The 27,537-nt window shown below is 36.1% G+C and overlaps 3 protein-coding genes and 1 long non-coding RNA gene across 4 annotated transcripts; 3 read left to right on the top strand and 1 right to left on the bottom strand.

The window, feature by feature from the left end:
- Window positions 1–350: 350 nt before the first annotated feature.
- LOC105162607 (uncharacterized) lies at window positions 351–7,366 on the bottom strand. The gene is made up of 8 exons (XM_088880630.1): window positions 6,815–7,366; window positions 5,989–6,348; window positions 5,636–5,895; window positions 4,317–4,458; window positions 3,771–4,142; window positions 3,528–3,659; window positions 2,870–2,998; window positions 351–2,760 (listed from the first exon to the last, which is right to left on the bottom strand). The coding sequence occupies exons 1-8, from the start codon at window positions 6,989–6,991 to the stop codon at window positions 529–531; spliced, it is 3,804 nt and encodes a 1,267-aa protein (XP_088736756.1). The 5' UTR covers window positions 6,992–7,366; the 3' UTR covers window positions 351–528.
- A 1,759-nt stretch (window positions 7,367–9,125) lies between these two features.
- Window positions 9,126–11,228, top strand: LOC105162479 (transmembrane/coiled-coil protein (Protein of unknown function DUF106, transmembrane)). Its single transcript, XM_011080505.3, has 2 exons — window positions 9,126–9,821; window positions 10,906–11,228. Exon 1 carries the CDS (start codon window positions 9,203–9,205, stop codon window positions 9,791–9,793), a length of 591 nt encoding a protein of 196 aa, XP_011078807.1. The 5' UTR covers window positions 9,126–9,202; the 3' UTR covers window positions 9,794–9,821; window positions 10,906–11,228.
- A 5,103-nt stretch (window positions 11,229–16,331) lies between these two features.
- Window positions 16,332–17,985, top strand: LOC148788026 (uncharacterized). Its single transcript, XR_016065597.1, has 3 exons — window positions 16,332–16,461; window positions 16,975–17,042; window positions 17,750–17,985. It is a non-coding gene; the product is annotated as an uncharacterized LOC148788026 (long non-coding RNA).
- A 5,655-nt stretch (window positions 17,986–23,640) lies between these two features.
- On the top strand, window positions 23,641–24,733 carry LOC105162480 (zinc finger protein 8). Its single transcript, XM_011080506.3, has one exon. It carries the CDS (start codon window positions 23,813–23,815, stop codon window positions 24,590–24,592), a length of 780 nt encoding a protein of 259 aa, XP_011078808.2. The 5' UTR covers window positions 23,641–23,812; the 3' UTR covers window positions 24,593–24,733.
- The last annotated feature ends 2,804 nt before the right edge of the window (window positions 24,734–27,537 follow it).

The raw sequence follows: 27,537 nt of genomic DNA, 5'->3' as shown, positions 1-27,537 counted from the left end.
TAATATATGCGAGCGATTGACTAAGTTGGTCAGAACTGCAGTAAAAGAGTTCCTTCACACAAGGAAGAACCACAACTACATCTTTGCTTCTGTTACTCCACAAACAAAAAGGTTCATAAGAAAAGCACTAGTCTGATTTCTTCAGACTACTTGAATACTAGTAGCCCCTATAGAACAACCACCTGAAATAACTAGTGTAGAAATACTGTTGAACAATTACACATATCATGCCAAAACAGAGCAAACAATGTTCCATCTCATACGGTTCAACATAATGAAAATTTTCAATTATATGTATGTGTAAAGTATAAAAGCAAGTAAGTAACAATCAAAGCAAACACTCTCCAAAATGTAAAAGACCCTAAATTTTTTGCAGAGGAGGATTATTGTGCACCAAATTACAAAGCACTCAAAGCTTCCATCACTCGGTATCACGAGAAAGTAAGAGGTTTTAAGTTGCTCTAAGCTTTTATAATAGAGTAATGAAAACTGGAATAAAAGCCCAAATAGCCTCACTATATAACTATCTCAGAAGATGGAAAACTTTATGCCATTACTAGCAGCAAACAAGTTGTATTCTTCTATAGAATCTTTCTTATTGCAGGGATGATTACCATCAGCACTGTTATCTGATAGGTCGAGAGCAGTGTTACCCATAGTTCCTTCTTTCAAGGAGACAGGGTCAGCACTAAATCCTGTTGAAAGAGCTACAGGGCCACCAAAATGGAAAAGAGAGAAACCATTATTCCCCTTATCTATTTTATCAGATTTCCCATTTTGCCCAGCATCCACAACTGTTGGTGTCTCTGCAGAATGTGTTTCAGCTGAGTCCACCTTGTTTATGCTATGATGTACTTCTCTTGGGGCACACAGATTGGTACCCTTGCAATGCTCCTTTGTGCTAACTCCATTAGCTTGAGCCACCAGGGGGTAAACAGGCATGTGAGCAGGGTTAAGCAATGGTGGTGCCAGATGTTGTAAGGCTCCATACTGCATGAACCCACCATTACCATTCAAATCATATCCAAAAGCATTAGCGAATAAGTAATGGTTGGAGTGGGGATAGGACATCAATCCATTAGGACCAGTTTGCCAGGAAAGCGGACTCTGATGGTAATAGCCCATTGAGGGAGCATGAAAGACAGGGTAGGGTATGTTTTGACTGTGCATCGGAGGCACACTTTGAGACTGAACACTTCTACTGATATTTGCTCTCCCGCTCTCACAATATGTAGCTACTTCAGTGGGCAAACTGCCTAAAGTATTGGTTATTCCAGAGGCAGGTGTCTGGCCCTTAGTGTCATGCCCTCTCGTTATGCTCTGGTCCTCCAAAACACTACAACATTCAGTGGACCTACTTTCAAGGCAATGTGAAGTTTCTCGCGCCTCAGAGTTTGGGCTAGACTCTTCTGAATCTGATGTGGAAGTTGACTCCAGGTTTTGGGGGTTTGAGGAGGATGTATTGCTGTCACCCTCACTGAGGCAGGAGGAGCAGTTATCAGAGTTGGAAGAGCTGCTCATTGATGAATCTACTCTCCTGTGTGGAGATCTTGCCAAAGAACACCCCTCCCCATCCTCTGCTACTGCCTCCTTTGAGTATTTTTCTGATTTCGTCATTGCATGGAACTGATTCTCTCTGTCTCCGCAATTCTCAGGGCCCCTCACATCATTAGCCTCATTATTAGTTTCAACTGAAGTATCTACAGCTTCATTTGAGTTAGCGGTAGCAGATGATTCTGGGAGTTGATCGGTTTCAGAATTTTCAACTTTGCGTTCCGATCTCAAGATAACATCATCTGAGTTGCTTTGAGCATATTTCTTTTGCGAATCCAATGGTTCCCAAACTTTCTTCATCGTAGTCGGGTTGCCAGCAGTGATCTTGCTTTTAGGTCGGCCATTAATCTCACGTGTGCCCTCAACTTGACTGTACCTGCCACGAAAATACGATTTTGAGGTATCTGCAAGAGAGTCCAACTTATTCACATATTTAGTCTCTCGAAGTGCTTTGGTGGTATGCGAGTCCAGTCTTGATCTATACTCATTATGATGGTTACAGCTGCAAACATGGGGATCTGATCTCTCACCTATTCTACTATTGTCACATGGGAGTGTTTCACTCAACTTTGTGCAGCCATTTCTGGTGTTAAACTTTGCAGCATTGCTCCTCAATTGCTTATTAAAGCCATTGATGCTCCTCATGGACTCAAAATTATCAGCATGAAACCTTGATTCATATTTGTTAACAATGGCCTCATTCTCTGACAATGCTGCACCTTTCTTCCTGTCAGACCATTTTAAAGCTGATTCCAGTTGAGGATCTTTTTGAAACTTCAGCTTGCGGCGGGAATACTTAAAGCGATCATATGAGAAAGAGGGGCTCCAATCCCTGGTGTTGCCAACTTCCCTACACCGAGTATCTTCAAAGTGATTTTCCACACTTGGATAAATGTCATCCATCACAAGCTGGTCCTCGTGAATATTGGGAGACAAATGACTGGTCGAAATAGCTTCACCTTTTTCACTGACAGAATCCATGCTTCTCTCAACATGAGCATCCTCATCAACACAAGGTGGTGACTTCTTTGAAACATCAAGAGACACGGGAACTGAATTTGATTCAGCACATTTCTTTTCCTTGTTTTCCTTCTCTTTCAATCTTTCCTTTCTGCGCAGCTTTTTCTCTCTTTCTTTTAGTCTCCGGCGTTCCTTGCGTTCTTCTTCTTCACGCTTTTCCTTTTCTTCTTCTTCAAGAAGTTTCATCTGTGGATTCAATATTGAATTGGAAATAAAATGGTATCCCATTTTAGAAGTCAGACTCTAAGAACACCCATAGATAAACCAGAACTTCATAATAGCACAAGTTAAACACCTGCTTTTCCAAAGTAATAATTTCTTTGCATGCCACGTGCACACGCTCTTCCAGCAACTTCAAAGCAAGACAAACAAAAATGCTGTGGGCATTTTGCCGGGCAGTTCCTTCTCTAAAAGCTTTTTCAACCTGCAGGAGTCCCCAGCCAAGTTAGAAAACTTCGTAACGGCTAACAAGTTCGAGCATTTATGAAACAATTAACAAGATGAAAAATCCTCCAATTTGTACTTCATCTAGAATATTAAACCCCACAAGATTAATGGGCCAAAGTACACTAGTTCCCTCAAGATGCTTTCTTATACAATCCCTGAGCTGGTACTACTGATCTCTGTGTAGGAATTATATAGCAATAATTTTTTTGCTGAGAATTTATTGGGAGCACAAAGAAACACATATCTATGAAAAAATTACCAGATAAAGCCTTATCTTGGATGCTAATACATAATCATACTGCATAGTAGAAAAATCAAAATCAATTGCTCAAAAGGCTAAAGCAACTACTGACAAGATATTCTTGGAAACAACAAAAACCAAATGATCCCACTACAATACTACGACACAAGAAAATAAACTGCTACATAGGATAGTTGAGACTCACATGGGTTACTCAATCTGAATTTGAGAAGATAAGTTGAAAGGAAAGAGAATACAAACATGCCTGTTCCTTGAAAATGACAGTTGCAGCATCTAGGAGAAATTCACGAGCAAGTTCAGGACTCTTTGCATGCTTTTGCGGACGGGAGCATTCACCATCAAGATCATTTCCATCCTTGTCCATGGATTCATCATCCTAAAAATGATAATAGAATTAGAATCATAATACCATGACAAGGAATAGAGGAATGCAGGGCGGAAAATGCATATGAATGAAGCAAATTCTCCGTTGCCACAAATTGACTACCTCTTCTTCCTCAGCCTCCTCTGCATGCTCAAAGAACCTCCTGATGCTTTCCCCTCTTGTAATTGTTACATATCCATCACCAACCACAAGCCTGCAATGAACGCATTGTTGTCCTTGCAAGGCATGGGCTTTCACACACAGTTCATTACAGCGTCCATCCATTTTCCAAGCCCGTAAAGTTATGTAGCAGGCATTCAGGCCACTTAGTTCTAGGCCATTTACTTGAACCTTTCCACTCAGGCCAACATTTTCAAACTCCAAGATATCAGATTTTCCCTCTCCAGTTCCAATAGCCCATTCAAAGTGATGATATGTTCCAAGAGCATCTAAAAATGTTTGATGCCAATCAGCCTGAACTGTATCGCAAGACACCTGATAATTAAGACAGAAGATGCATCAATCATCATAATTCTAGCATACTGGAGAACTATCATGAACATCACATTTGATTGCAAGCACATCATTGCAGTTCTCATAGTTCCCTGAAGATGCTTTCCATTGGAAACAATCTCCAAAACAATGGCAACATAACCCAAAATTATGCACCTCATATTGGAAGGCTGTGTCTGCTACACAGAACCAACTCGTGCAACGAGGTTCTCTTCGCATGCGCTTTAGTTCCTTCAGCTCCTTAAACTCACGTATCACATTTCTTCTGCAATCTCTACAAAACCTTTTGCTGTCAAACCTGCAAAGAAGAGACATACATGTTTCTTTTGCATCACACAATAAAAAACGTTTCAAAGCAAAAATCATTCAGCTTTTACCATATGAAGTCTTCCAAAAATGAAATGTGATTTTCGCGGAGGTAAACAATGTTCATCTTTTCTTAATGAGAAAAACCACCTAAAAGCTTGGGCAAAGAAAATGTAATTTTCATACGGCTTAACTGATTCTAGCAATGACTAAAAAATTAACAAGCCTGCTGATTAAAATATTCCATACATTTATCCTCACATTATGCATGATGGTACTGTTTGTCTACTGGCTTTCCCTGGAATCAAGTCATTCAGACATGTTAAAGTTAAAACATTGGAAAGAGGCTGTACCATAGGCCTAGTTGAGGCTAACAGAAGCTAAGATGGGGGTCTCCTATGTTGATTAAAGAAGATTTCAATGTTTATACTTTGCACAAAACTAAAATTAAAAGGATTATATAAGTATAACAAGCTCTTAAACTCCTGCCCTGCCACTTCACCTTGTAGCTAACTTAGGTAGACTGATAGACTTCCACATTCACATTATCAAAGCTAAGAGCTTACATTGCCACTATTTATATTTTTCGAGTCTCAATGCTTGATCCAGAACCTATTACTTTATTAAAATCATAGATATTTGACGTGTCGGTGTAGCTTAAAAGATTTCCAACTTCTCTGCTATCCAGCAGAATAAAACTAAATTCCACTTCTTCCAACAGTGATACCATTTTCTCACTTTAGACAAATTAGTTATTTACCAGAAATCAGGAAACTCAAAACTGCATACTTAAAGATGATGAAGTTTGAATTTGCACACCATCAGACCAGAAAGTATTTTACCAGCCACAAAGCATTCTGGAACAGAAAATATGTCACCTGCCCAAAACCTACCCCATCCGCCACAATCCTAAGACACAAGCACACACCAAAAATTATTTGCAATAACAGGCTCATAAGAAAATCAGGCCTATAGTTGATAATTTCAATAGTATGACCACAGTTTTTAAGAAGGCAACTGAACATTACTCCCCCAATGTGCAAAAGCAAAGGTAACGGGCTTCTTTAATAAAAACCTCTAGACATCTTTATATTTGTTCAAAACTGCTTCCATTTATTTACGAGTCAACGAAAAGTGAATTAACAAACGATGGTGGATAAGATGCATACCTATACATGAGCCGTTCAATAAAATCCTCTTCTTTCATCCTTAGAAGAGACTGTCGAGTCTCCTCCCCAAGTGCAGACCAGAAGTCCACCAATGTCTCCACAGACAATCTGGCAGTATGAAGAGCACAGGTTTCTCTTGTGCCATGCCCTCTACCATATCCCACCAGTCCTTGGCTTATCCATCCTCGACCACCTCCGCCACATGCATCAGGATAAAGCAATTTGCGTTCCCTTTCCCTTGCTCGTGCACTGTCAAATACCTGATACAAATCAGAAAAAGTTAACATAAGGTGCTCCCCGAAGAAAACAGAAATATATGGAATCAATTCAATAATATCATAGCGGATCTTTACATTTTGAAGCCCCTTTAAAGACTTTGAATAAAGATAACAGTCCATGAGCGTGAGTGTCCCATCCCTTGCAGTGCTTAATCCACCCCACGGATGGACAGATGGATCTAGAACATCATCTTGGCACCCATTGGTCATACACAAATCATCATCATTCTGATTCTTCATTGAACCTCCATTGTAGTGGCCACCTGCTGCATCCTGCTGCAGAGACTTCCCATACATGACAATCTGCAGAAAACCTTCAAGCAACAAACCATTGCACCTAGAGCAGTACATATTCTTACGCGCATGCTCAAAAAGTGTCTGCTTGTCAATCCTCAGAAGTTTCTGCCGAGCTTGGGGTGTCAGCTCACACCAAAACTGCAAGACAACCAATACGAGCCTTTACTGTCCAGTTTAATGTACAGGGCATCCAACAGGAAGCTCATCATCTCAGTCATTAAGAACTCTTTGTTCAATTGCTAGTTCAAAAACTGAAAAAATATTATGTCGTTTTAATTATAAAAGCACAAAAATTAATATAACAGTGTTTTACAAACTGGAATTGCTTTAACAACTGATTTGTCTAAGTAGCAAATAAACACAGAACAAAGCAGAATGACCCAAGAGTAGTTCTTGAATGACCTAAACATAGATCCATACAGCATTATCAAGTCACCCACTGAAGAGTGATAATCTTAAAAATTCAACCCTACAACCGTCCAAACCACAAGATCCAAATAAAAACTCCATACATCCAATCAGCACAAACCACCAAAAAGACCATCATACAGAGTTTTGCAACAAGATTTTAGTCGAACAGAAAAATAAATGTACATGTAAATACCTTCTGGAGCTGATTGTAGCTCACATCATCCCGATGCTTGGACCAGAACCCATTGCTAGAAATCGAGGATCCATTAAAGGAATTATACCCGTTCTGGGATAATGGGTTCTTATAATTAGTATTAGTGTCATTAGAATCGCAACTAGTATTATTAATTTTCTGCGCTATCCCAGGCATTCTTATCCCTAATTTCAGTTCCCCTTGTATTGAATCCTCATCTCCAAGAAAAAAAACTCCCTCCAATCGCCGTCCGATTCACAAACAAAGGAATAACTATTCAATTAACCAGAAGAAAGTGTATATTAACGTAATTCATAGATCACGAAACAAAAGAAGTCTGAATCAACAAAAAAAAAAAAGTGATATAAATTGATACATGTATAGAGAAACAGCATATGCGTTTGTGGTATGTGATTGAGGGGATGAACTGAGACTAGAAACAAAGGGTAAAATATAATTGAGAGAGATCGAGAATTTAGAGAGGCGGGGTGAGGGAGATAGGGGTTTTCGCTTATGAGAAGATTCGGCACTGTGTGTGTGTATTGTGGCTATATACATATATATGCGTGCGCGCGTGACGTGTGTGTGTAGAGAGAGAGAGAGAGAGGGGTTAATCTGGTAAAAAGAAATATTAGGCTGCTCTCTGAATCTGCAGTCTGCAGCTAGCCACCAAGTAGTAATATCACATGAAAATTTTTAACTGTCGCATCAATTTCTTTCATACATTCCTACTGCAATTTGGGCATTCATTTCTTTTTTTTGTTAATTAAATTTTATTAGTTATTGTGATACATTCACAAATAAACATACTTTATTTTAAATATATTTTTTTCTCTTTAAAAATTATTTAATTATATTATTTTCAGTTTACTTCATGCTAATCAAATTAAAAATATTTAAATAAGTTGTAATAATAAAACAGACAATAACGAAAGATTAAATTACATTAGAGGCATATCTCAAAATATTTATCTAATCAATAAGTTAGTAGTACTAGAGATGGCCCCTTAAAACTTTTTAATTCTTCTAACTTTTTATTTATATATAATTTTTAATTTTATATTAGTTGTTAAAATTTTAAAAAATACAACTAATATATTTTTTATTATTAAAATATTACATAAAAAAATCATCATATAATACAATGAAAATTATAATTACTAAACACATATATATGATTATGATTAGTATGTATATTATAAATATAAAATAAATATGTGGAGAGTAGTCTTGTGGATCAATTGAATTTTGGGACATCCCAATTGATCCATGACACTACTCTACACGCATCTATTCTTTGAAATCGATGATAAACTACTAAAATTCTAATGAGATGGCCTGACCCTAAATATGGGTAAGACAACATTTTCTATTTTGATTTTTAGATATGATAGAGTTTGAGTTCATTTGGAATTAGCCTTTGAGGCTTTATTAATAGTATAGATATAAATTATCATAATATAGATTTTATTTATTAAATAATTTATTTTTTATTATTTAGTATGTGGGCTCTCAATTTATTTATACTATATATAAATTGAGAGCACCTCTTTGGTGTTTATCCTTTTTTGGTATATTTTTTATATTTAATTTATTTTTTTAAAATTTTTATGTAACTTGACCTATTATTTTTTTATAGTTATTTTCTTTCATCTTTTTTGTCATTAACTTATTTTTTGTAAATACTTTACTAAATAATAAATATTTTATAAATACTTTATATTGAATGATATTTATAAAAATTGCACACACGTATATCGTGAAGCTTATATGAAGTCAGAGTGGATAATACCTAGCACAGTTGGGCACCCATCTAACCACTAATGTCTCTCTCTCTACTGGGCACCTTTTAAGGATAAAATCATGATGTTCATACAAAGTAAAAACGGACAATATACAGCGCAACGGAGCATTTATAGTTATAGAATCACAAGTTATATTATTTGGCATTGTATATCGGAAAGGGCCATGTGCCTGTCCGCCTATCCCAGGCCCCTCATCTGGGGAGATGATGGCAAATATTTCTATATTTATTGCAGATAAAGCATTTGAACGATTTATAAGTTCCGATATTCTTTCAACATAATGTGTATTTGCAAAATGAATAATGTTTTTAACATAATATTTATAAATAAATAACCTTGATTTGTTCTTAAAAAGTTAATTGATTAAAAAAAAAAGAAAATTTGATGGGCTGAGGCCCGGAGTGAAGTTGAATATGATGGGCTGAGGCCCAGAGAGAAGTCCACGACTCATATTATTAATATTACAATATTTTTGTATTTTTTTTTAATAATAAAAAAATAATTAAGCTAAGCCCCCGTACACATACACATTCACATTCCTCCCCAAAAATTCAATTCTCAGATCTCACCTCTTCGCTTGCCCATGGCGTCAGCCCTATTATCCGCCCTCAGATACTCCGACAGCCTCACTGTAGTTGGAATCTCAATCTGCACCGCCGTCGTCTGCGAAGCCATCTCATGGCTGCTCATCTACCGGACAGCCTCCTACAAATCCCTCAAGTCCACCATCGACAAAGCTTCCAAAAAGCTCGAGACTATGAAATCTACCGACTCCACCTCCGCCTCCTCAAACCTCCTCAAAAAATCATCCAAAACCAAAAAGATGGACCGCGTTGAGACCTCCTTGAAAGAATCGAGCCGCGATTTGTCCATGTTCAAATTCAAATCAGGCGCCGTTGTTGCCTTAGTTTTGTTCATGGTATTCGGATTGTTAAACAGTTTGTTTGAAGGCAAGGCAGTCGCCAAAATTCCCTTTGTTCCCATAAGATTGGTGCAGAAGATGAGCCACAGGGGATTGCCGGGTGACGACATGACGGATTGCTCCATGGCCTTTCTGTACCTACTGTGTTCGATTAGCATAAGGACTAATTTGCAGAAGTTTCTAGGATTTTCGCCGCCTCGTGGGGCTGCTGGTGCTGGGTTATTCCCCATGCCGGATCCTAAGTCTAGTTGAGGAATGAATTACTTCGATCAGCCTTTTGGTATTATTAAGTTTGCTATTGTTTTTGTCTAATTATTTATGCTTGTTAGGAGACCAAGACCATCAGATGGCTCAAGTCTTAGAAAGATGCTGATACCGAGCTCTATTAATTGGTGGATTTTAATAAAAGCTCTTTCGGTTTTCGTTGTGATTTAAGAAATTTGTTTCACCACAGTAGTTGAATTATGTGAATATTGATTGATGCATTTTTGTTTTTCTTTGTTTATATTGTTGATTGTGCTGTGGACGTTTTAGCTCAAACCTTTTTTTTTTCTTTCTTGAGATAATGATATTCTGTTGATGGGAGTTTGTAACAGCCATGATTGTAGTTTTAATTCACAATACTCCCTGGTTTTGTTGGATCTTGATTTGAAGTCATAGATCTGCCATTTCTCATAGTAAGAGCACCAAATCTTGGCCTTTCCGGATGCAAAAGAATTTGGAGTAGTTTCATTGTAACATACTTGTCTATTGATGGATATTTCTAGTATGCTGATTCACCCCCTTCTCCATTGGATAATCTTTTTAGTTACTATAAGATTTTTAACCCACAAGCTGTTCTTGTCTATGGAGTTACTCCTATATCACCCCATGAAATTTGTGTTATTCTATGCTGGATATTTCGGTTCATAGAAACATTAAACAAACATCTTAAAGCAACGTACAAGTTTGCTTTTCTTTCCTTAGACATGGTAATTTAAAGCAACGTACAAGTTTGTGTTCTTTTGAAGCTTCGTTGTGGTTACGTTATAGATGGTGTGGGAGTGTGGTGTTGTTGGGGGTTTAAGATGTTGATGGTGCGGAAGGAAGCTGAAGAAGATGTGCAAGCATGCATTATGATGATGTAGTAATAGTAAGCTATTATTATTAAAGGCAAGAGTTTGATGATTGAGCACTGAATAAAATTGTTGAACTGATCCTATTTCTTGTGCGGAGAGCATTAAGTTTCTATTTTATTTGCTGCTAATGGAAAATTTACCTGTCCTTGTCTTCATTCTAATGTATGAAGGATTCTGCCCCTTTCTATTACGCACCAATCTTGAGATTTGGTTGTGTTCTGATGAATGTCTTTGCACCCACCACAGGAACATAGCCTTGCAGCGCAGCGCACATAATGCCAGGGAATTGAATTAGCGATCTTGGTGAAACAGTCACAGTTGTCGTTTCTGAAAATGAAGGATTTATCCTACCAGCCATGAGCCTACCCATTATTTATAGCAAAAAACGACGGTGAAATCCAATTCCAACCTAATTTATTTATGGAGTGAGATTTGATGCAAGACGAGTAGTCTATAAAGTATAAACATTAATAAGTCTTATGCCCGAAAATTTACAAGTCCAAATTGCTTCTTTATGAAATCATTAGCAGTTGGGCTTCCAGGTTCTGGTGGGCCCAATTTTAAGCCAACTTGAGATGTGGTGTTTGGGCTTAAGTTACATAATAATAGTGGGTATGGGTCAAAATGGATTCGACCGAGTCGATGAAGTCGGCCACATGCACATATCTTAATTCCTCTATGTTTTTGTATATACTTGTATGCATATTCAATTTGTAATATTAAAAAGAAAAATATAGAGTTACTATTATTATCTTATAATAATAGTAATACAAGAATTTGAGAAAATGATTGAAGTGAAAAATGTGTTATATGTCTTCAAAAAAGAAAGAAACCAGATGACATGCATGCTTTTACCCTTGTTTTTAATTATTGTATTTTTTTTCATGTTTGTTGAGTTGGTAGTGGGTATTGGGAATGGGGAAATCACTCATTTAATTAACTAAAAGACATACATCAAAATTATATGTGGCTCAGGATAAACAAGATTGAGGCCAACATGTCAAGAAAAAAAAAGTAAGAAACGAGTTTTGGTCATACAAGTACAAGCTAGCAGCGGGTATTTTATTTAATTTAATCACATTGATTACATATATATTTTGAAAATTCTGAAGGTGCATGGGAATAATTATAGTGAAAACCATATAATTTGAATTAAGAGCGGAAAACAAGGAGATGCGATCATAAATATGCATACATGAAATTCAGAATTAGAAGCTGAATGAATGATGATGACAAAGCGTCACAATCTGTGGTTGCATTCATTGGCTTTTTCTATTGTTCAGTAGTGGCCAATATATATAGGGGTCCTGTACCTTTCTCTGTCCCTACTTGTTGCAAATTGGTAAGAAACAAAGGTATTTTTAGTTTATTTTGTGGAGGAAGAGAAGATATATATATATATATATATATATATATATATATATATGGGGTGTGTGAGTAGTGGACAGAGTGGCAGTGGTGGGTTTGGAAATTGAAAGTAGAAAGGAGAAAGAATAGTTTGGGAGCAGTACAGTACCTCTCTCCTTAAGTAATGCCAAAAAAGAAAAAGGTGTTGCTACTGTTAATTTATGCAAGTGAATAGGGAAAGGGGCAGTTGTATTTTCAATTGTTGTTAATTTTGTCGAAAACACATATCTTACTGTAGTAATTGATAAGCAGGTGCAGGTGCAGGTGCAGGTGCAGGTAGTGCCTCTAACTCCATTGCCCATGAATACGTCTTTTTTGTTCAAGTACTTTTTACCTTCATCCCTAATTATTATTTCAACTAATTAATTAATCCAATTATTCACTCCTCCAGCTACCAATTATATTTTGTATATATCTTTTTCTACTATACACATATTTAATTAATTACATCATGCTCAATCATTATTTTATCTTCACATCTATCATAACATATATAATATTACCATTTTCACTTTCTTTTATGAATTAATTAATATTACATGATGTATACATATATCATTACAAAAAAATGCGAGATTTAGGGCGAATTTAGGAACAATTTTTTTGTCATTTGACACGATTCTCAATTTAAGCTGAATTTTGGAACGGTCCATTGATGCAGATGGCATTACGAATATTTAGGAACGGTTGGTGACCAACTGTTCCATTTTGGAACAGACATTGTAACACATCGACAGTGACTGTTCATAATATTGTATTTTAATATAATTTTTTTTCATTGGAACCGATTGGATAAAGTTTAGAACGGTTTCATAATTTAATTTGGATTGTTTTTAAAATAGTATTAGGAACGATCAATTTTTTGTTTGGAACAGTCTTTTATAACTATTTTAGGAACGACTAATCTTATATAGGAACACGTTTTTAGAACTGTTTTAACATTGGTATTAAGAACGATTTTTTATTTAGATTTGTAGCATTTTCTTTACAATTACTAAAATCGTTCCTAATTTTTAATTTTATTAATTTTTTATAAATTATTTAATTTACATATTTAATAAATTTTAATAAATAAAATAATTTATGTATTTTAATAAATTATAATAAATAATAAAATTTTAATTAATTATATTTATAAATTCAATTACTTGAATAAATATGTAATAATGGAATGTAATAAATATTATAAAAAAACATGAATAATTAGAAAAAAAATATTATTTTAATATAAATTATTATTATTCAATTACAAAATTAGAAAAAATATTAAAAACGTAATCTAATCCCTCCTCATCAGTGTCATTCATTTCGTCGTTGTTTCCTGCTAGAGGGTTTGTCGGAGGTTGTTCTGGGGTGGTAGCAGAGGCAGTCGGCTGTGACAATTAAAACAAATTTCACAATGAATTACAGAAATTACACAATAATTGCAAAAATTACACAATAATTACCAAAATTACACAACATGATCTAAATTACACAATAATTACAAAATTTCATATTATGATTACACAATAATTGCAGAAATTACACAATCATACAATTATTACAGAACAATATTTTCAATAATTGCCTAAATTACACAATTATATCCTAATTACACAATATGCCCTAAATTAGACAATAATATGCAAATTTAAATTTCTGAAAAGAATTACTAAAAAGAATTCATGAAAATATTTTAACTTCTAGGAAAAAAAATTAAATTCTGTAAAAAAACTATGCAGAATTTTCTGAAAATGAACAATATTTTCTGAAAATATTTTTCAGAAATCATTTTTTGAAAATAACTTATTTTAATTTCTGAAAACTATTTCTAAAAAATATTTTAATTGCAGAAAAAATATATTTTAATTTTAGAAACTTTTTTAATTTAAGAAAAACATTTTTAATTTTAGAAAAAGTATATTTAATTTTAGAAACTTTTTCAATTTCAAAAAAATATTTTTACTTTTAATATATTTATACTTACTCGTAATTTATAATTAAATGTTTCCCCACCCAGGGAAGCATCGAATGGCATGATGGAAGTGGAGGACCACGACCTCAGCTACGACATGTGTACTAAATTACACAAATTTCACAATAAATTACAAAAATTATATATACAATAATTGCATAAATTACGCTATGACATAATTATTATAGAAATTACACAATAATTGCAGAAATTAAATAATGACACAATAATTGAAGAAATTGCACAATGACACAATTGTAACCAAAATTACACAATATAATCGATCTAAATTACACAATATTTTTTTAGAAATTACACAATGGCACAATAATTACAAAAATTACAGATTATGATATATGCGACACAATAATTATAGAAATTACACAATTATACAGTTATTACATGCCAATATTTTCAATATTTTTTTAAATTACACAATTATACCCTAATTACACAAATATTACACAATAATATACAAATTTTAATTCTGAAAATATTTTCAGAAAACATTTTTGTAAAATATTTGAATTTTTCAGAAAAAAATATATTTTAATTTATAAAAAAATATTTAATTTCAGTAAATTTTTTAATTTTATATTTAATTAAAAAATATATTTCGATTTTGGAAAAACATATTTTAATGTTAGGAAATATTAAACTTAATATCTAAAAATATTTTTAGTTTGAGAAAAAATTTTAGAAAAATCTTTTTGGAAAAAAAAACAGAAATTACTACTCATGTTCTGAAAATATTACAAAAAAAAAAAAAAATTGGAATAAGATAGAAAATAATTTCAAGAAATAAAAATATTATCTTTGGAAAATGCGGGAAATTTTAAGAAAGAAATGCGGGGGGGGGGGGGGGGGGGAGGAGGATGAGGAGAAAAAACAAAAGTGAACCAACCTTCGACCAGAGAGAGAGAGAGGAAGGGCGAACGTGGCGAATGACGAACGACAGACGCGACGGCACAATGAGAGAGAGACAGTGCGAGCGAGTGAGAGAGGGAGAGGAGGAGGCGAAAGAAAAAAATCTGCTTAGTGTTATTTATATACTTAAATTTGAAACGGGCTTCGGAACGGTCAAATTTTTAAAAAGATGTTCCAAAACCCGTCCCTAATAAATAATATGATGTCGTTTCAGTTGATGTGCACTAGTCAGATTCTTGATTTATTTAGGAACAACTGGTTCTAGTATTTCTAAATCCAATACTGCATATTGATGGAACTGACCTCGTCAATAAGGAGACAGTCACCTAAGAGCCTCCCAAGAGTTGACACTCTCTCACGAAAAAAATGATGGAACTCTGCCAGGAGGTAAGGAAGGAAGCGCTGGTCTTGAAACGTGGTATTCCTTCAACGATGACATCATAGCAGAAGAACTCCTCACTCATTTCAGGATGCCTTTGCATCTGCCTACTTAAAATGGCACTATAGATCTTGTTGGGCATATCCCTTCCAGCTAGATCAGTATGATCTTTTCAGAATCCAGTTCTGTTATTCTATACCAATTCGCTAGAAGCAATAAATACTGAAAATCGGCTATCAACCATTTCAAGGTGAAATAGAAAGAAGATGAGATCTTGAGGGCATGTGTTCAACATTTTAACAATGTTGTCCTAGAGGTTCCAACTACCCACACAAGGACTTCGAGTACCTCTTTTCGAGTCCCTGGAAAAGAAGCTCGCAACTAACTTTCACGATTTGCTGGCTCGGGTAGAAAAATACATAAACTTAGAAGCAACTCGACTAGTGAAGAGGGACAACAACCACGAAAGGAGAAGTGAAAATGAGATTCTTTCCTAGAGGAGCAGGAGAGAACCTCGGGGACTGTTCAATCCCCTTGACTTAAAGAACAAGCATCAAACCTCTCTTCTCACCAGTCCAGCATGAATGCTCATGGCCATCGATAGGTACCCTGCTCTATAGTAGCCCAAAGCCTCCGAGGATAGCCTGAATCTCTAAGGAAACCCAACCCTGTAACGCCCCAAAGATTATAATATATAATTGATAATTTTTATGAAACTTAGTTAATTGGTAAATAAATTATGGGCCATAATTGGAATATAATAAAACTTGAACGGATTAAATTGGAGTTTGTTATAATATTTTGGGACAATTTATATTAATTAAAGAAATTTAGGAAGGACGTAATGGATATTTTAAGAAAAAAACTAATTAAATAAATAATAATAATATTATTATTATTTATATATATGTATTAGTAAATAATATATATATTAGTATATATATATATATTAATGAATAATATACATATACATATGAAAAGAGAGAGAGAGGATTGAGAGTGAGAGGTGGGCCATTCCCCCACCGCCTCACTCTCCTCTCTTTACTCACACACACATACATAGTACACACACATGCAAGGCACACACACACACATGAAATTGAGGGTTTCTCTTGCGGAAGAAAAACTAGAGGTACGAGAATTGTAATTTCAATTTTTATTAATTCATATAATTATATTATTTATTTAGTTTGTTTATTAAATGTTGATTATATTGAGCGATATACCATTTAATCGGAATATTTTACGAGTTTAACTATTTAGAATAGTGTCGAATTAAATATCAAATTGGATATAAAAATGACATCTTTGGTTAATTAGATTATTAAATTTATTAGATTTGAATATTGCTATAGCTAATTGATACAATTCCATCGGAATTACTTACCAAATACGCAATTATATGTATTATTGTTTAATTAAAGTGTATAATAGCGAGAAATTGATAGAAAATTCATAGAAATATTCCGAGAATTATATTTAATAAATGGTATGTTAATAAAGAGGAAAAATGAAGATTTGTACTTCGAAAGAAATGGAATATTGAGGAATTATTAGAAATTGTACGAATAATATTTAATATTATATTTAAAAGAAGTTATGATATTCTCGATATATTAACTGTATATGGTATAACTCATTATAGGATACGGGGGTAAAGTGAAAAAATCGAACCACTACCTATTGAATAGATAAAGGCGTGGTAAGGAAGAGGTAAGTAAATAATTAGTATTATCTATATATGTCCCCTTTATTTGTGGTATTACTGTTATATGATTTTGTGGTTCATGCTGACTTTGATTTATCTGAAAATATATATGAGTGGTGAATGATGTAATTTGATTGACGATAATGTGTACGTGGAATGAAAAAGTACGTTGAAATATTATGTTTGTTGTTTGATGTGTTGTGAGTGTCTGAGAATGAGAATGTATTGATATATGGTTTTACGTTACTAGTTGCTTACAAGAATGGTGATATGTGGAAATGAGGGAGTGGTGAAAATTGAATATAATTGTGGTGTGAATACCCCTTGATGTGTTGAAAAGCCTATGAGGCGAAAATATGATATGAAAAGAGCGATGCTGCGATATGAAAAAGCTATGTGCGAAAAGAGATTGATGAGCCGGATGTCAAGGGGGTTCACTTAAATTTATATAACGGTGAGATTGAGTTGGCGGGAAAAATACAATATCACCTTCTGGTAAGCAAACTAGGAAAAATGGAGTTTGGTTGGTTGTCTTATTATGTGATAGTCATGTGGTGTAATAAAGCTGATTATGTTGGAATTAAATTGATCGTATTCTATTCGTGTTGCTTGTTTATCTTGTTTGGGCTGTGTTTGACATGCATATATAGATAGGGCTGATTATTTACTTACTGAGTGACAGGCTCATCCCTCTGCTAACATTTTCTTTCAGGAGTAGACTTTTGAGGTGTCTGACTATTGAAGAATAGGTCTACGCGTTATACTCAGGCAGGTCGGGCCAGTATGCAGTTTTCTCCTCTTAGTCAGTTAGAGTACAAATCACATTTTGTCTGTACAGAGAGAATATAAGTGTACGGATTACCTGTGACGAATCACTTTGTGATGTGTGATATGTATATATATATAATATTGTGGGTTGATAATAACTATTATGACATGTTGGGATTATGTATGCAAATTAATTAGATGGGTATGTACAAATGTATATATATAAACACAGGGATTACTATAAGTATGATGTTTAGCGTAGATATAGCCCTTGTAGCGAAGGGGGTGCTACAAACCCCTATAGATGTTGTATAGTAATTTATCTAGTTTTGCAATTTTCTAAACCACTAACCAATTTAGATAAATAATCAACTATAGTATTTTCTTCCTGGGGTATCCGCACAAGTTGGAAGCTTTTGAACTTCGTTTTTAATTCTTCTATTCGTTGTAGGTATTGCATCATGCTATCCTCCTTGGCTTCATATACTCTTTCTATCTGCTTGACTATGAGTTGGAAGCCTGAGTAGGCTGTTTAGCCCTAAGTTCATAGGCCATTTTATACCAATTGTGAGGGTTTCATATTCAGCCTTATTATTTGAGACTTTGCAATCAAATTTGACGATAAATTCCATATTGTCCCCCTAGGAAAAAGTGATAACTATTTCGGCCCACTTTCCTAAGAGCTAACTGACCCATCTACATGTAGCAGCCATACTTCTTTAATAGGAGGTTTGCTGGGAGAGGGGCTTGCCATTTTCGAAGACAAAATCGGCCAAGGTTTGAGCTTTGATGGTCTTTGAAGTAAATAGGAGATATCATACTCGCTTAACTCCAAGACCAATTTCACCAAATTTTCTGAAGTATCTGGCTTCCCTAAGGTTTGTTTTAGGGGAAGGTTGGTTCTCACCCTCATCGGGTACGAGAGGGTATGGTCGCAATCTTCAAGCAGTGACCACTAAGGCGAAAGCCATTTTCTCGAGAGGGGTGTAATGCCCTTCCGCATTACACCCTAGGAAAAAGTGATAACTATTTCGGCCCACTTTCCTAAGAGCTAACTGACCCATCTACATGTAGCAGCCATACTTCTTTAATAGGAGGTTTGCTGGGAGAGGGGCTTGCCATTTTCGAAGACAAAATCGGCCAAGGTTTGAGCTTTGATGGTCTTTGAAGTAAATAGGAGATATCATACTCGCTTAACTCCAAGACCAATTTCACCAAATTTTCTGAAGTATCTGGCTTCCCTAAGGTTTGTTTTAGGGGAAGGTTGGTTATCACCCTCATCGGGTACGAGAGGGTATGGTCGCAATCTTCAAGCAGTGACCACTAAGGCGAAAGCCATTTTCTCGAGAGGGGTGTAATGCCCTTCCGCATTACACCCTAGGAAAAAGTGATAACTATTTCGGCCCACTTTCCTAAGAGCTAACTGACCCATCTACATGTAGCAGCCATACTTCTTTAATAGGAGGTTTGCTGGGAGAGGGGCTTGCCATTTTCGAAGACAAAATCGGCCAAGGTTTGAGCTTTGATGGTCTTTGAAGTAAATAGGAGATATCATACTCGCTTAACTCCAAGACCAATTTCACCAAATTTTCTGAAGTATCTGGCTTCCCTAAGGTTTGTTTTAGGGGAAGGTTGGTTATCACCCTCATCGGGTACGAGAGGGTATGGTCGCAATCTTCAAGCAGTGACCACTAAGGCGAAAGCCATTTTCTCGAGAGGGGTGTAATGCCCTTCCGCGCTATTGAGTATTTTGCTCACATAGTGTGTGGCATTTGTATCCCTGTTTCTTCTTGGAGAAGGACAAAACTTACAGCTTGAGGGGTCGTAGATATGTAAAAGTACAGAGTATCCCCTAGGTCAAGTTTGACTAATAACGGGAGTTCTTCCATGTAACTTTTAAGTTCTTCAAATGCCTTTTGGTAGTCAAGGCTCCATTCGAAGTTCTTGATTTTTCTTAACACCTTGAACAAGGGTAAGCTCTTTTCAGTGTATTTAGAAATAAAGCGGCTGAGAGCTACTATCTTTCTCGTAAGTCGTTGTACTTCATAGACCCTAGTCGGGGCATTCATGTACAGTATTGCTTTGATTTTGAGGGGGTTTGCCTTGATGCCCCTTTTCGTCACCATGAATCCCAAGAATCGTCCTCTTTAAACTCCAAATGTGCACTTGGCCGCATTAAGCTTCAGTTTTATACTTTCGAAGGACCCCGAATGTTTCTTCGAGGTCCACAATGTAATCACCAGCTTTCTTGCTCATTACTGGCATATCATGTATGTAAACTTCTACATTTTTTCCTAGCTGGGGGTGGAATTTCTTATCTACCAAGCGTTGATAAGTGGGCCCTATGTTTTTTAGCCCAAAAGGCATAGCCACTGATACCCTCTATACTTTTCTTGGATTGACCAACGTATACCATCAACCCAGCTGGTGCCAAACCAATGTATATCAAGGCGGGATAGGAATCCTACTAGCCATATCCCAATTTCTCAGGGGTGGTTGGCCACATATGAAGCATCGTCAGTCCTTGTTGTATTCCACTTGTGCTTCTTCGTCACCTTTGCCAAAATAATTTACCGCCACTTGGGTGAGTGTCCTTCTGGCGGAAAGGGTGGCATTGGTCCCCTGCCCCCTTGGATCAACAAACTCCCTCCGTCTTCCTTAGGCCCTAGTTGAGTAGGAGCTCTTGGGGGCCTCTTCGGGCTTTCTGCTAATTTGTTGGGTTTTTTTTATTTGTATTCGTACACAGTTGTAGAATGATAAAATTCAAAAAGAAAAATATAGCAACAACATGACGAGCTATGATGCGATAATGATCAAGAAGTTATTGCTAAAAAGAGTGTTTATGTAAATAGAAAAGCGTTATCCCTGACCGGGGGGGGGGGGGGGGGGTCAAACCTGCTTTTATAATTGAAGTTCCCAAGTAGGTGAGGCGTCTTGTGCCCTAGGGAATCGGGGAGGCAATTGTTGTAGATAGGCCTTCTTAGAATTTGGTATTAGTTGGAGAGGTCCAAGAGACTCCAACTTGGTTAGGGGAGATCAAGGCAGGATAAGAGTCCTGCTAGCTATATCCGGATTTCTCAGGAGTGGTTGGCCACGTGTGAAGCCTCATCGAGTCCTTGTTGTATTCCATGTGTGCTTCTTTGCCACCTTTGCTAAAATAATTTACCGCCACTTAGGCGAGTGTCCTTTAGGCGAATAGGGTGGCATTGCCCCTGCCTCCTTGGATCGATAAACTCCTTCCTCATGTTTCGTCCTCCTTGGGCCCTAGTTGAGTAGGAACTCTTGTGGTCCTCTTCGGGCTTCCTGCTAATTTGTTGGGCTTCTTTTATTTGTGTTGGACTTTTGTATGAAGGCCATGAATTGGGCCAAACATTTTTTGTCATATCAGGTTGGATTCGATTAATCGGTACAAATAATTAAAATTGAATCGAATACTGAAATTTTTTCAAAAAATAACCAAATACCTAAACGCATTTTCGATTCGGTATTTGATAAAAATCAAAATTTCGGTTCGGTTGATTAACCAAAAATTGTACACCCTTAGGGCATAAAATGCAATTTAGCTTATGTGGCTAGAGGTGCTAATTGGATGTTTGGTTAGCAAAACCACAATTTATAAACTCCTAATTTCATCTTCATCATCGGCATCTTCAGGTGTGTTATGAGTGTTTCAAATGTCAGAATTAGTGAATTATGAGTGTTTAATTACCACTCCTATAACTGTAATCGTTACCATAACATACGGAATAGTAAATGCAATTTATATATTGCCAATGCAAATATATGGTTATTAATGTTTGCATGTAAGACAATTTGGCTACTACTACGTACATTTTCACTATTTATTTAAATCTCGAACCGACAAAATATGAATTGTGTATGCCTTATTCATAGAAGTTGAAACTGTCGTAAACCCATACAAAAAAAAAAAAAAAAAAAAAAGAAAGAAAGAAACTGCCTACTATTAAATTGTAGCGCACGTGAGTTGAACTTATATAATTGGAAAATCTGAAGCTAATGTCTGAATGGCATGAGTACTCAAAAACACAGTGTTGGCCATAATTAGCTAGCTGTAGTACTCAACACAACACAATATTTTCATGTACAAGATTAAGGTTTGTATGAATACATAAGATGCATACATACATACATATACATAATTGGTCCCCATCCCCTCAGGGGCGGGTCATGACAACGTAGCCTGCAGTGATGGTAACTTTAATGGCAAAGAAGGGGTTTGCATGAATGAAGGGTTGTTGTTGTGAGAGATGGAGATGTGGATTTCTCAAGGACATGTTTGGGATGGACCCCTCCACAAATTCAATATTGAAATCATGAGTGAGTACTACTTGAATTAACAACCTAAGAACTAATGACTAAATATATACTGTAAAATCCCATGAACAAGGAAAGAAAACGAGGATGGTGACATATCTTCAAAAAGGTAGCTGTATACAATTAATAATTACTATATATCAACATCAGATCATGTAAGAACAAATGTTTACAGCATGGAGTTGATTAAATTAAAGATTAATTTTTTCACCAGAGAGGTTTAATTTGGGTGGGGAAGAAAAGTAGTTGAAGAAGAAGAATAAGTGATCACAAGTATATATGAAGTTTAGGTGATCAAGTGGTTGGAGTTGGGTGGTAATGAAAGCTGGTGCAGAGAAAGATAAGAAAAACTGTACAATGTTGACAAAAAATGTTGCTAGTGAAGATGACATTGAGCAACTTTTTGATAAATCCCATCTCTCAACTAGTCTGATCATGATGCTGTACATGGGTAGTTTTTGTATATAGTAGTTGCAGAATATAAGGTTGCTATATATATCATGTAATATTCTTTAATTTGTTTGTTTGGTTGATTGGCAGATGCTCAGTTTTCATTACCGTGATTAATATTTAACATCAGTAATTAATTTTTACCACTAGCTTGAGGAAAATCCCACGTAACATGGACATGAACATGAACATGCATGTACCTCAATATTTCTAAATAAAGAATGATGAGAGAGATGCCCCAACACTAGCAGCATTTGTTAGAAAGAAAAAGAACATCATGGTCCAATAGTTTACTGTTTTCATGCATATATAGGTGAGCAATTAAGGAAAACATTTATGTAACCGTACATACGACAAATTAACAGAGAGATAAAATACAAAATAAGTATACGGTTTCTCAAAAGAAAGAGAGAGAGTTGATGATGATGATGATTAGACATATATATATATATATATATTGTGATTTGTGAGTGAGTTTGAATGGACCACTTAAGGTAAGTAGAATGGATGGGATGGGTAGTGGCAGGTGCAGGCTGCATATATAAACAGCCACGTTGCTATTAAGAGGAAGCAACAAGGTAGCTAGCTACTACTCTATATAGTCTTTAAATTTACATGGTCCTCACTCTTTGGACAAGTACTTGAGCACCCCCTTGGAGTTTATTGTGGCTCATGAAGATGATGAGTTTGAAGATGCTTAACATGAAATTTCAACCTTAAAACAAACTCATTTATCAACATTCTATTAATTCCATGCATCGCTTGAAAAAGGACTAAGAATTTGATAATACTAATTAAGATTTTCTGATTCTAGCAAGTGGGCTATACATATGTAGCATATATGCTCGTGATTTTGATGGCTTTATCGATCATTATTATCGGACATTGACACGCAATTAGATACAGTCATTTCTCTCCTTTTCCAATCATCACATACACAAATACTAGTCTGTGGAAGTGGAGATGAAAGGATCCATATATTCACCTATACACATCCCAACTGGGGACCTTATCTGCCCTCATTCATCAAAAGAATTTAGAGTTTAGCTCCAATATTAACCCACCATGGATATCTGAACCACTCCATTTCAGGTCCCACCCCCCCCCCCCCCCCCTCAAACAACAAATCAATCTTCTCCTCTTTCACATTTCCTGCACAACTCTACCTCCATCTTTCTCTTCAACACCAAGAGGAGCTATTATCTTAATTCTCAGAAATTCCATGGACAGGACTGAGAGAGAAACTCAGGACTTCATGAACGTTGAGTCCTTCTCTCAGCTGCCCTTTATCCGCCGTGCGCCTTCGCTTCCCAAAGAAAAGGGTGCCGGAGGAGCCATTAGGCTTTTCGGCCAAGAATTTGGTGGTTACAACAAAACCACCATAGACGACGACTCAGACTCCACTGATGAGAACAAGATTGCTCGAGAAGGAGAAGTGAATAAGGTAATCAGTGGTGATAACACAGAGATCAGCAGCAGGAAGTTCGAATGCCATTACTGCTGCAGAAACTTCCCTACTTCTCAAGCACTTGGAGGCCATCAAAACGCGCACAAGAGGGAACGACAACAAGCGAAACGAGCTCATTTGCAGTCGGTGATGGCGCAATATGGTGGTTTGGTCGATCATGCGCATGTTTATGGCCTAATGAACTGCAGCAGGCTCGGCTCAGCTCCGACAACGGTTCCTATGGCTTATAATTCTTGGAACAGCAGAAACAGCTCCCACGGAAGCCATGGCTCTTACAATGCTCACCAGACACAGCCTATCAACGGGAGCCCCTTGGCTTTATGGCGAATCCCAGATGCTCATAATCCGTCGATGGCGTACAATCGCGACCGCCCGTTGCCAATGCATCAGCAAATCCCATTGTTTAACTCCAAGGATGAGATGATGAAGCCATTATCATCAATCAGTAGTAGCCCTGGTTCTCATCAGTTCAGGTTTGGGCGCGAGACGAAGGCTGACATGCATGATCATGTGAGTTTGGATTTACATCTTTGACTGATTCTCCACGAACCATTTCCTCTACAGGGGTAAAGATAGAGATTATTCATTGCTATTTCGTGATCGATATATGAGGAAAATTGAGGAATAACAACTCTGTTTCTTAATTATTTGACAATATTACACGTACTTAATTTACCCGTTGCTGCACGAATGCATACAAATTCATCATCAGATTCTCAATTCTTACAAGAAATTTCCATCAATACTTGAAACAGCTATATATTAGTATGTCTTAGGATCTCATATAGTGATGTCGAACGATTAGACAAAGAAGCGATATTTCCAATGGTGTATAGTTGCAAGTAAATTTGAAGGAAGAATGAATCAACATTCTTCACTAGTTTTGTCCATGTGGGTCGTCATCAACTTTAATTGGGGGTCACCCACACACATGGAGCTTATGTAGATCTTTTGTTATTTGCATGGATTGTAGCTATCGAACTTTATGTGACGATAGAAGAGCATATCTAGTTGAAGATTTGGGTAGAAACCTGTAGCTAAAGGTCGAGGTCAATCTAAGAAAGGTGGCAGTTTTAAGTCCACTTAATTCCAGCACTTTGGTGTTTCATGTTAGGAGTCTTTGGGGTCCTTATTTTCACGTTCCAAAATGTGGATATCATCATCATAGGGTCATAACCTTGAAATTATCTAATATTTGCATACCCCAAAGATGGACTCTTTCAAAAAGAGTTTTTAAATATTACGCGTTAACATCTTTAAATGGTTTGTCGTTAAAGATCATACAACATTTAATTTGATACTCTTGAAATTGACTTTTAGAAAAGGGTGAAACACGAGTACTTCTAGATTATCACTTATTTTGGTACCCCGTGTCACTTTGTTGTGCAGAAAAAATAATCATGGGGGCAAAGCACAAATGGTGCTTCAGTTTTCTAACGACATATACTCATGAACCTAGTTATGTCTGCATAACGACAGTTAAATGATATTTTGTGAGCATATGCAATCTTGAAGTTTCAATGACGTAATATGCCAAATTTTGAGCATTTTATATTAAAAGTCCAAAACAAACAACGAAAGCACGATTTTTAATCACGTATGTACTCTATAGCCATATAAATTCAGTAGTTTAAAATAAATAGTGAGATCAGAAAGCAACTTCTTGTTGCAGGTGTAAGGATGAAACATTGTTTGCTCTTTCATGAACCTTCATAATCCTGAGATATATGCTAAAAAGATGTGTGATGCTTCATTACAACAAATGCATGTGATTAATGACATTTTAGCGACAATCGAAACGCCCTAAATAGTAAATATGCTCACTTCTGAGAGTTTGGGGACCAATCTTTAACATTTTCTCACCATGCTCCCTCTGACCACATAAAGAAAAGGGCATTTCATGATACCCCATTTTCAAAAAAGAAAGAAAAAAAACCCAAGTGTTTGATAAACTTAAATAAGAAGTGATGTATGTGCATTCATGGAACAACTTTTTTACCCCACTCAGAAAAAACCCAAAAAGTAAAGCACGATATATATATATATAGGAATAGATAGGAGAGGGTTCACTGAAATACTGTCATAGTGGAAACAGAGTCCAACTATCTGAAGGCCCACGAATTAATACTCTGGTGAGGACACAGCAAACCTACAGAAACACATGTACAGAAAAGTTGACAAATAAAGAGCAGAACAAAGACATATGAAGAGTACATGCACTATGGAACTTAGGACCACAATGCCTCAAACACAGACCAGTGGAATTTAAGTAACATCGGCCCACTGCCCCATAAAGCTTGCAAAGGAGGTTGACAGTTTGAACAGTGTTTCCAGGCTAACGTGCGCAGAGAGGAAGAGTATGGAGTCTTACTACTTTTCCTGCCAGTGAAAAAACAATGTTTATTAACTAAATTACCATTTTATCAACTTTTCTCAATATTACCAATCCCAGCATAAAAGCATGAAGAATGAAGACAGGGACATCACTTCAAGTAATTATTGTAGGAGAGTGATAAGCTGATTCAAGCATTTCACTCAATAACAGTTGCACTCTGGCTTGGATTCATCATCACAATAAAATCCAATGTAAAGCCTTTTATCTATCATATATAGTACGTAGAATACAACACCAACTCTACCTATTTATTAAAAACAAAGGTCTATATTGTTTGTTTTGTCCCAAATAACAACAATTTTTAAACACATCCCCGGTCGGTACTTTAATGGATAATTTATGACAGATAACTGCTAAACAGATTAATAGTTTCTTTACCTAGCTACCAGGATTATTTATATTATGTTCTCAGGTTCAACACAGCAGGGGTAATTGGGTTGCAAAACAACATGATTGCTTATCTGCTGCTTCTTAATCTTCTCGGGTTGGGAACGAAGAGTAAATAAGTGTTCACAAGTGAGACAAAGAAAACCAGAGTAATCAAGTCACCCTCACAAGTAAATCTTAAACCAATTTTCTGACTAAACCTGAATGATATTATTACGCTTGGCTTGCATTGCTCATAACTCATGATAACTTTTTTATCCTACTCCAAACATACCACCAAACTTAACTGCACTATCCCATAGTATGAACACTGCTTGCTTGAAAAATTCTCTTTAGCAAGCCTGCGAATTTGGCGTCCCTTCTTCACAAATTTCTAGCAATGAGATGGAACCCCACTCACCCAATTGCCCAAGCGTTTTCCTTGGGATTACTCAAAACTTTTAGGGCGATGCATGATTTTTCTTTGGCACAAACACTCAGACCCCTATTTACATTTAATAACCCAACCTTACAATATTAACGTTCCTGCAAAACCAAGAAACAAGAATTACAAACTTCTTCTTTCAAGATTTCCTACAGCTTCTGGCTTACTGTGCGTATTGTTTCACCTCTCTGTAAAAATAGTTTCCATGGCCGAGGCTGGGTTTCTTAATTTTCTTGGCCGCAAGAATGATCATCACCCATTCTTGTTCGAACC

This window comes from Sesamum indicum, linkage group LG5 (assembly GCF_026168435.1).
Source record: "Sesamum indicum cultivar Baizhima isolate 11 linkage group LG5, ASM2616843v1, whole genome shotgun sequence".
NCBI lineage: Eukaryota > Viridiplantae > Streptophyta > Magnoliopsida > Lamiales > Pedaliaceae > Sesamum > Sesamum indicum.
This window is presented reverse-complemented; position numbering and strand designations above follow the sequence as displayed.

What these genes read in the sequence shown, in the direction of transcription:
- LOC105162479 (XM_011080505.3), top strand. Translation starts at nt 9,203, where the DNA reads ATGGCGTCAGCCCTATTATCCGCCCTCAGATACTCCGACAGCCTCACT.
- LOC105162480 (XM_011080506.3), top strand. Translation starts at nt 23,813, where the DNA reads ATGGACAGGACTGAGAGAGAAACTCAGGACTTCATGAACGTTGAGTCC.
- LOC105162607 (XM_088880630.1), bottom strand. Translation starts at nt 6,991, where the DNA reads ATGCCTGGGATAGCGCAGAAAATTAATAATACTAGTTGCGATTCTAAT. An exon ending in ACACAGCCTTCCAATATGAG is followed by an intron (nt 4,143 to 4,316) that starts GTGCATAATTTT and finishes CTTAATTATCAG; the next exon opens with GTGTCTTGCGATACAGTTCA. An exon ending in CTGTCATTTTCAAGGAACAG is followed by an intron (nt 2,999 to 3,527) that starts GCATGTTTGTAT and finishes GGACTCCTGCAG; the next exon opens with GTTGAAAAAGCTTTTAGAGA.